Source organism: Cicer arietinum, chromosome 8, assembly GCF_000331145.2.
Source record: "Cicer arietinum cultivar CDC Frontier isolate Library 1 chromosome 8, Cicar.CDCFrontier_v2.0, whole genome shotgun sequence".
In the NCBI taxonomy this organism is placed as follows: domain Eukaryota; kingdom Viridiplantae; phylum Streptophyta; class Magnoliopsida; order Fabales; family Fabaceae; genus Cicer; species Cicer arietinum.
The window spans coordinates 26,194,355-26,205,277 of record NC_021167.2 but is presented as its reverse complement, the minus strand read 5'-3'; the positions used below and the strand labels follow the sequence as shown (position 1 = coordinate 26,205,277).

General features: G+C 28.4%; 1 protein-coding gene and 1 pseudogene across 1 annotated transcript; both read left to right on the top strand.

Moving 5' to 3' along the window:
* Nucleotides 1–2,102: 2,102 nt before the first annotated feature.
* On the top strand, nt 2,103–3,476 carry LOC101488631 (putative F-box protein At3g16210). The gene has a single exon (XM_004516950.4). The coding sequence runs from the start codon at nt 2,161–2,163 to the stop codon at nt 3,313–3,315; it is 1,155 nt and encodes a 384-aa protein (XP_004517007.1). The 5' UTR covers nt 2,103–2,160; the 3' UTR covers nt 3,316–3,476.
* A 5,869-nt stretch (nt 3,477–9,345) lies between these two features.
* The window catches only part of LOC140919112 (F-box/kelch-repeat protein At3g06240-like), a 3,007-nt pseudogene continuing 1,429 nt past the window's right edge, over nt 9,346–10,923 (top strand).

Sequence of the window (10,923 nt, the reverse complement as noted above, 5' to 3'; positions counted from 1 at the left end):
AGACAAATGCAAGAATGAGACAAGAGATACATCAATTTTAATTTTTTATAAAGATAATGCTAATATGAGGAATGATTTGATTTGATTTTTATCTAGGGGATGCAAAATACAAAATGATGCATATAGAAATGTATGAATTTAAGTGAAAGTGATTAATTTTATTTGATCATGCAAAACAAACATGACATGTAAAATGTTATAAGGAAAAATATATGCATTAAGTGGAAAAAAATAGATATGAGAAAAAATGAGATTTATTGTTTCACAATTTTCAATCTCAAACTTTTCCACTATAGGATGATGATGGAATGAATCTAGCAAAGGTTTACTTTTGTTACCTACATAGATTTTACTTATACATAAAAAGTTTTCGAATAAAAAGATGCAAAATACTCAAAACATATATAAAAAATAAAATGTACATAAGAAAATAATTAATAAGTAATAAACACATAGAAGTAAAAAAAAAGTGAAAGAGAAATAAATATAGATGAAGTTAACAAATTTTGCATAGTTAACTACATTAGGCTAGACTCTCTTAGAGTCCCTAGTAGAATCACTAGTTGTCGCATTCTAAATTTCAAGTGTTTCTCGAATTTAATGGAGTCGTTACCAAAATTTATTTTAAAATAGAAAAAACATTGAAAAATATTTAAAAAAAACAACAAATGGTATTCAAAATCAAATTTTGAATTCGGGAGTCGATTATGCGTAGAGAATATATTAGCACCCTACGACATCCATTAAAAAACAGTTACTTGTAATTAATCGTGCAAAATTTATGTTAACGTAAATATATCTTTATTTTCTCCTTATTAAAATGCAAATATAAATTTTATTTTTATGAATGTGATATTGAAATAAAAATGTGCTTAAAATAGTAAGGAAAAAAATAAACTTTATTATTATAAAATGGGATGACTACTTTTGCGATTCAGATAAAATAGGAGGACTAAAACTGTAATTTTGCCTAAATATTATTAATGAAAAGCAAGAGATGTGCAAATACAATACATCCAGAACCTCAACGACACTCTTTAGTCACAAAACTTGCACTTTAATTACAGAAAATATATATTACTAATAACTAAAAACTATCATATTTCACTATAATTAGACTTATTTTTCAAAATACTCACATTAAAATACTACCATCATTAGAGAATAGTAAAAATTATAAAATAAATAAATATAACATCAACACTTTATATTAATTATTAAATCATAATAAATATATATAAATCAATATATCATAACAACTATATGAAAATAAAGAAAATCAAACACTATTACTACCATCATAAGATAGTTATTTATAAATAAAATTACTAAAATAGGAAACATTTAAAAATAATTGATATATAAATACGTCCACACTTAATATTAGTCAGACATATTAAGAAATATTACATTAATTATGAATGTATGTATACACGTAAAATCTTATAAAATCTTATTTGTTTTAATATATAAAATCAATATGTCATAACAACTATATGAAAATAAAGAAAATCAAACACTATTACTACCATCATAAGATAGTTATTTATAAATAAAATTACTAAAATAGGAAACATTTAAAAATAATTGATATATAAATACGTCCACACTTAATATTAGTCAGACATATTAAGAAATATTACATTAATTATGAATGTATGTATACACGTAAAATCTTATAAAATCTTATTTTTTTTAAATATGTACACTAAAAAAATGTCTTTGATAACTATACTTATATGTGGTTGCACATTTTTCTGTCATTTCCCATTAATTAAGATTATTTTTTCTTTCAAAAAACAACCACATTAAATGATAAATGTTCCATGCATTTTTTGTTTTATTTCCGTGATATCAATAATATGTGCAAGTTTCAATTAAAAAAGTTCAATGAAATTCAAAAAAATAATTATTTAATTAATTAATATAAATACATTAATATATTATAGAAACTTAACTACTATTAATAGAAATTTAAAATTATAATAATCTTGTAATGATTGCCAAATGGCGAACTTATCATAAAATTAGGCTTATAATATTATTATATATAGATAGATTACACAGTCTCTTTATTTAGTTTTCTTGACATTTACCATTTCTAAGCGGTTGATTTCTAGCGGTTCTTCCAAAACAATTGAGACACATTAGCAATTAAAGATGGAAAAATTCGGTTATCATATTCACAATGATCTTGCCCTTTCCATTTTATTGAAATTGTCTCTTAAATCTTTGAAACGATTTAATTGTGTATGCAAATCATGGTCTCAATTATTTGAAAATCCTAATTTCATGAGTATGTATTGGAGCAATTTCATCACTAGTAATCACTCTTCTTATCAGGATGTTTTATTTCTCCTCATACCAAAAACATACCGAAACAAGCATCCCGGGTTATACTCTCTTTCTGGAGAGAGGTACGAAAATAAGGTCAAATTAGATTGGCCACCTCCATTTCAAGAGAATGATATAGCTATTTGTATAATGGGTAATGTTATTAACGGCATTGTTTGTCTCTACCAAGGTCAAACGCCTAATGTTGTATTATGGAACCCAACCACCGAGGAATTCAAGGTCATTCCTCCCAGCCCTACTGAGACCCCCGTAATTTACGAGGTTGGATGTTTTGAATATAATGGATTTGGTTATGACCTTGTTCGAGATGACTATAATGTAATTCGACACGTATTATATCGATTAGATGTATCTGATACTGATGATATGGAAGGTAAGCCAAACTATGTGTCGCGTAAAAATACTTGGGAGATATATAGTCTAAGACGTAATTCTTGGAAGAAACTTGATTTGGATTTGCCTCAAATTCGTTCTAATTGGGGAGAACTCTCTATATGCATGAATGGAATGTGTCATTGGGCCGAAGGAAGTGGAGATGAATCATATATGGTTTCATTTTACTTAAGCAATGAGCTGTTATGTATAACACCTTTTCCCATGGATATGAATGATAGTTTTGATGATTTTGTAATCCCACACTTTATGGTATTAAATGAGTCCATTGCTTTGATCTTAAATTATCTAGAGATGGCTACTTTTCATATATCAATTTTGGGTGAATTAGGTGTGAAGGAATCGTGGACTAAACTTTACATTATTGGGCCTATACCTTGCATTGAGCATCCTATTGGAGAGGGGAAAAATGGTGATTTATTCTTTAGAAGAAAAGATGGTGAAATAGTGTGGTTTAATTACAATACCCAAAAGATTGAGGAACTTGGTCTTCAAGCGGATGCATATACTCCTGAGATTGTCATTTACAAAGAAAGTCTTCTTCCTATTGGACAAATATATAATTGATTAGTTTAATTTTAACCATTTCACTCAAGAGTTTTATGATGGTGGTTATTAAGATCTTTTTAGGTATATCATAAAATTTATTAAGTATATGAGAAATTAAAATCTGGTTAATAATATGAATCATGTTCTCTGGAATTGATTTTCATGATTACTTTCTTTCTGTTTTCAATTTTTTATTATTTAAATTTGATAAAAAAAAAATTACGTAATGGACTCTTGTTTGTTTCTCGCAGTCTTTCACATTTGCATTTTATTGTGTATAAAGTATAATTTGATTTGTTAAATGTATTTTGGTATAAGAATGTGAGCACGAATTTCATTAATCTTTTTATGTTTTACTTTATGTCTATGTTTTGACGTTCAATCTTGCATTTCATGATTTGTTTATGCTCAATATTCTTCTATTGTATAAATAGTTCTCTAACACATAATTTGACTAATCAAATGTATAATTTTTTGTTGTCAACTAACAGTTATAGCGTTATAGTACAACGTATTGTAGTTTTAGTATTAGGACTATAATAATCACTATTCCAATTTTTGTTAGCCGAAATACCAACAATAACAGGGGAAAAAAAGTAGAATATTAGGTTTTTAAAATAAATAAAAAATCCAAGATTTTGCATGAATGCTAACCATGACCAAAATTTATTGGTATGAAACATGTCTTTTTTTTTTTATGTATAACTTGTTTATTTAGGTATTTATTCGGCTTATGTTGTTTGACCATAACTTTATCCGCTATTTTACATAGTAGATTTTAAGTGTTTTGTTTCTTTTTTTAACAGAATCAGCTATGAAAGCACTTTCTTTTATGTCTAAAAAAAGTTAAGTTTCTATTTAGCTATTCATTGCCTTTCTTTATGATTGTTCTGGACGCATCTAGATGATCCAAAATAGTATACACCGTCAAGTAAATTAGAGTATGCATTTGAAAAGAGCATATTTTACTATGTGTTTCTGTTTATATCTCTAATTTGTATGAATCCGAAAATTAAATAAAGAGATTGTATAATTATCTATACATAATAAATAATAATAATAATAATAATAATAATAATAATAATAATAATAATAATAAAAATATTACAAACATATTTTTATGGCAAATTTTCCATTTGACAATCATTAAAATATCATTTATAATTTTAAGTTTTTATTAATAGTTATTAAGTTTCTCTAACATATTAATGTATTAATATTAACTAATTATTAATTCATATTATTGATACCATGGAAATAAAACAAAAAATGCATCGATAATTTTATCATTTAATGTGGTTTTTTTTTTAAATGATTTTAATTGATGGGGAATAGATTTGTTTGGTATTGAATTATTTTACTTTTGTTTGTTAGCATACTTTTAAAGAGATTTTGATTACAGTTTCATGGATTTTTTTCAAGCTCTCTTTTCCTTCTTCCAAAGGTATATTCAAAATTGTATTATTAATATATAACTATATTAAAATATATTGGAGTGACTAAATTTTTAAAATTTTAATAGATAAATAAAAAATATACTACTAGATTATAACATTACTATTATCAATCATATATTATCATCATCATGATCATCACATAAACTCATCACAAATTTATAATATCATTATCACAATCATACATCATCACATAAATTTATCATAAATTTATAACATCACTATTATTGATCGTACATCATCATCATCACATAAACTTATCTCAAATTTATAACATCACTATCATCAATCATACATCATCACATAAATTTATCAAAATTTATAACATTATTATCATCAATAATATGACAATAATATCAAATACCACATATTTAACGAAATTGATTCAATCAACACCTTATAAATTCTTTTTTCCCATATTTTAATCTCCAAATTAGCATGTTAATTAATTTATCACTCAAGGGCTACACGTAGCAAATTAATTTGTCACTCAAAGGGCTACATGTAGTGAGCCCCAGATGAATCTTTAGGAAATATGAATTTTCTGTTCATTTCATAATATTATACTCATGAATTCAAACAATCTTTCACCCTTTACCATATCTCAACGTTTTCACACGCTAATCTGAGTCCACGAAAAGAAAGATCTCCATTCATTTGATTTCTCGTTCTCAATCAATCCAATTTGATCCCAAATCAGAAAATAATAAGTGGATAATATAGATATCGTTCACACGGTCGTTTTAATATTGATTTCACGCAAATCGAACTTACAGTGAAGAAGAATGATGCAAAATAAGGAATTTCATAAATAGAAAAGTCATATATTTTATACAGAAATTGGGATGATTAAAAATATATGTTTAATTGACTAATTAAATGAGTGGAACAACATACTGCAATTTAGATGAAAACATAGAAAGTTTTCTGAAACAGTTTTATCGACCACTGGTGCCAAACAATAATATAATTTGTAGTGATTCCTGATTTCCTCCTACTTCCGCGTTGTTGCGGATCTTTATCTCTCTTTCTTATTTATTTTATTTTATTAATACTTAATCTTTCACACACATGGACCAAACTTATTAGTCTCCTAATTTATTTTATGTTTTACTATTACAATATTTATTTTTCTAAAACAAAATTAATAATTATTTAATCTTATTTTTAATACTCCTGCAACCACCATTTCATTTTCAAATCAATACTAATATTTCAAAACTAATATATTATAAACTCCTCAATTATGAGTACTATAATTAAATCAAACTATTTCATTATTTTTTCTTTTAAAGAATAAATCGCCATTAGGAATATTGACCAAGTTGCAACGTTTTTATACCTTGTGTTTTAGCTCACTGTCTATTTTAGGAATATTGAATGTCATTGATTTGGATCACAATTATGCTTATTAGTCTGTGAGCTAAAACATTTGTGAAGTCTAGTGGATCACAATCATGCTTATTAGTCTAGTGGAATATTGAATATCATTGATTTGGATAATATTGATTGCCTCTAGTTCCTGTTTGTCTCTGGTTATGTTGGCCTTTGATTCTTGTTTGCCTTTGGTTCATGTATGCTTCTAGCTTCTAGTTGCCTCTGGTTCTTGTTTGGCAGTTACAATTAGTTATTGTTATAACTAATTTGAGGGAAGGGATAACTAATTACAATTAGTTAGTTAATTAGTTTGTTATTGTTCTGGGTTGAATTCATAACAATATTAAATTTCAATCATTCAATTTATAGTAAGGTCTCACATGAATGGTTGAGAATGTCGTACTAGACAGAGCCCTTAATAGATATAACGTATCTGACTCTTTATCTTATCCTCTATTAAAGTTTGCAGACGAGACAATATTTTTTTGTCAAAGGTCATGGAATAAATTTTGGGGATTAAATTCCATTGTTCGTAGGTTCGAATTGGTGTTGAGATTGAAAGTGAACTACATCAAAAGTCGTATAATAGAAAAAATGTACAAGACAAATTTATTGATGTGGTGTCTAATTTTATGTCTTGCTCCTCGAAAGTATCACATTCAAATTTTTGGGGATTCTAGTGGGAGCTAACCCACAACGTAGAACAACGTGGCTACCGATTATTGATTCACCGAAGAAGAAACTGTTGAGCTGGAAGCATAAGCATCTTTTAATTGGAGGAAGGTTAACTCTAGTCAATTTTGTTTTATCTAGCCTTCCTTTCAAAATGATTTTCTTTAGGATGGAGATGAGGAGAAAAGGAAGATATGTTGGATTAACTAGGAGAAAATTTGTAAGAAGGAGGTTTAGGAGTAAAAAATTTAAGATTATTCAATAAATCTTTAATGCTAAAATGATGTTAGAGATGTCTTCTGGAGAACAAGACAATAAGGCGAGAGGTGTTAACCTCTAAATATGGAAACTTAGCTAACAAACTAGTAAACCAAGAGCTCACACTAGGATCAAAATGTGTATTTACTTGGTGGAACTTATTCAACATATGTAAACTCGTAAGTAAATTACCATTTGCCATGTCATAGTTGACAAGAGTTATAAGTTTTAATGTATTCAAAGTTAATCAATGTTTCATTTCTTTAACAAAATTTTTACATAATATTATTTATATATTTTTTCCAACAACGATAATATTATTATTCGAAACGTGTCAGACCTAAAATATAAGTACCTCTTTCATCAAAGATTCCAATATGAATTTGCTATGTAGTGGGAGTCTAACCCTTTTTAATAAACTCAACCTCAGTTGATAGATCATTTTCTTAGGTACATCATCTTCTTTTCTATATAGTTACTTTCTATTTCCAATCACAATTACACATTTCACTTTTTTCCATCCTATTTATATCTTTCTCTTCCATAAGCCATCCTCACACTTGATTAATATAATTTGCTTTATAAATAGCTTTTTTCAAAACACTTTTAAAATATGGTGCACTACCTTTAAATTTATTTTAAACTAGAAACGTGTATTGTACTTTCAATCACATAGGTAAAACTCAAAAAACAAATCCTTGTGTTAATTTTGTGGGTAATTACAATACTATTGATTAAAGTATTATTTAAAAAAAAATTTGACGTGAATATTTTATTGTTTTCATGTAGCTATCTTATGATTGTATATATTTTTCCTCCAAACATGTCAGGGACAAAGCTCTTCTTTTTGCTCAAATCAGGAAATATTAGCATATAGTACTTCTAATTTTCAAATTCTTTTGAACTTAATAATATAATATTAAAAAAAAATTGTATAGTGATGGAAATATTAGCATCCAACTTTGGTGTACTTTTCACAATAGTTTGAAGCTCATTATATAGTGATGGAAGTAAACTCACATATGTTTTCTAAACAATGTGGGACTTTAGTAGGTAAAGATTTGAAACTACTCAAGATACTAGAGTTTTCCAATGTGGGATTTCAAAATTATTTCTTTTTCAATGTGGGACTTGAACAAGTTTCTTTTCACTTAAATTTACAACAACAAAAAAATTATTTTCAATGTGGGACTTCAACAAATTATTAAATTCACACAATAACATACTTATTTTTCAACAATCCCCCACTTGAATTTAAAAAAATATTTCTGAAATAGCATCAAATGCTTCTATAAGATTATGCATAAACAAATGTGTCTCTTGACTTGAACCTTTGCATAGTAAGTAAGATTCAAATTCAACAAGAGTGACTCGTAGTCTTGAACTCTATCTCTGACATCAAACCCACACACAACCTTTTCATAGGGTGTATTCTAAAAAGCACGTGCATTAATGGCCTTGCACGTGTATCCCAGTATAGTGAACGCTCTACGAATTCTGCCTCAAAATTCCATAGAAAGCGGCCCCATTTCCACATTAACATAGGTGTGTCTATCAAGAGTACTCATGTAGCTATGTACTCCCTCCACGTAGAGTATATATCTCATTAAGAGTTTCTATTACCTCATCCTATCATCGCTTCAAGAATCATGCTTCTCTGATTTATAATAGCATGTTCATCTCATATCACTTCACGACTTTTTATACCCATTGAACTTAATTCTTGGGATCTCTAGTCTTTTAGGTCGGGTTACCATCATGAGTGACTCTATAGGCGTTAGTCAAATCCTTTTGGATGCATTTATGACTTTATCTTTAGCTAATCCTTTCGTCAAAGGATCTGCTAAATTTTCATCAGTGCGTACGTACATGATCCACTATAACAACTCTTTTAAAAAGTAACTCTCTAACAGCGTTTTGCTTATGAAGAATTTGTCGTCTCTTAACGTTGTAGTAACGATTCTCAATCTTTGCAATAGCCGCGGTACTATTGCAGTGGATCAACACAGCTGGCAATGGTTTTTCATACATAGAAATCTCTGCTAGCAAACATCTCAACCAGTTTGCTTCTCCACTAGTAGTAGCAGTAGCTAGTACTATCATTTCATACTCCATAGTGGACTGAGTCAGTATCGTATGTTTCTTCGATTTCTATGATACAACACCACCGAATATACTAAAAACATAGCCATTGGTTGCTTTGGAGTTATCTAATAAGGTATTCCAATCAGCATTGTTGTATCCTTCAAGGACGGCATGAAACCTTTAATAATGTAATCCCAGACTCATGGTCCTTTTAAGGTATCTCATGACCCTTTCGATAGCGTGCCAATGCTCCATACTAGGTCTACTAGTAAACCTGCACAACAATCCCACGACGTAGGCTATGTCGGGTCTAGTACAATCAGTGGCATACCTGAGGCTGCCAATGATGCTCGCATATTCAGTTTGTCTAACACCTTCACCAGTGTTCTTGAAAAGTTAAACACTTGGATTATATGGGGTGCAAGCAAGTTTACAGTCAAAGTAATTATATTTCTTTAGGATCTTTTCAACATAGTGAGATTGATCCAAAGAAATTCCCTTTTCTGACCTAGTAATCTTGATTCCAAGGATTACATTCGCTTTTCCGAGGTCTTTAATATCAAAGTTGTTACACAACAATGATTTCCAAATTTTACAGCATGAATGTTTGAATCAAATATGAGTATGTCGTCTACATAGAGACATATGATAGTGCAAATGCCATTTTCAAATTTGTAGTAAATACATTTGTCACTTTCATTCACTTTAAACTCATTCGATTTAATAAAGTTATCAAAGTTTTCATGTCATTTCTTAGGAGCTTGTTTAAGACCATATAGAGATTTATCTAACTAACATACCTTGTCTTTTTGTCCATGAATTACAAAACCTTCAGGTTGTTCCATATAAATTTCTTCTTCCAGGTCACCATTAAAAAAAAAACTGTTTTAACATCCATCTAGTGTATCATCAGGTTATGAATAGCCGCAAGTGATATAAACACACTAATGGATGTTAATCTAGTGACTAGTGAGAAAGTGTCGAAGAAATCTATATTTTCTCTTTGTCTAAAACTTTTGGCTACAAGGCGTGTCTTTTACTTATCAATAGATCCATCTGGTTTTAGTTTCTTTTTCAAAATCCATTTACAACCTATTAGTTTGCAACCAGGAAGCAAGTCTACTAAATGTCAGGTCTTGTTAGACTCTAGAGAATCCATCTCATCGTTTAAAGCTTCTTGTCATAGATCTGCATCCAATGATGACAGAGCTTCTTTAAGATTTGCAAGATCTTCTTCTAAATTATAGGTCATATATTCTGATCCATAATCTTTAGCAACTCTAACTCTCTTACTTCATTGAGTTTCTGTTTCACCTTGGTGTCATTATCATGGTATTCAATTCATGAAATTAGGGTTTTGCGTTTTACAGAGAGACTTTGTTGAAGTTTAATTTGAACGTTGTGGTTATGGTGCTGTCAAACGAAAGATAGGGTTAATACGACGCCGTTTTGAAACTTTTTTTTTTTTCATTTTGAAAATTCAAAATATTAAGGATAAGAGAAGAAATACTGTTATTTTTTCCCTTTGTTTATGAATTGTGTTTTTTTTATTAGATCTCTTGGTTTTTCAATAATCACATTTATTTGATAATACCTCTATTTAAAGTACGAAGCACTCTACCACTCACGCTTATAAATAATAAATAAACTTTTTTTGTTATTGTGTTTTGTTTTTTAAAATAGAATGATATTATAGTGTATTAAGTCAATTAATGACATCAAAAAAATATTAGAGATAAACGTATAAAAAACATCATCTAAAGATTTGAATTATATTTGG

Bases quoted from the DNA above. Each gene is read 5' to 3' on its own strand.
- LOC101488631 (XM_004516950.4), top strand. From the start codon at position 2,161: ATGGAAAAATTCGGTTATCATATTCACAATGATCTTGCCCTTTCCATT.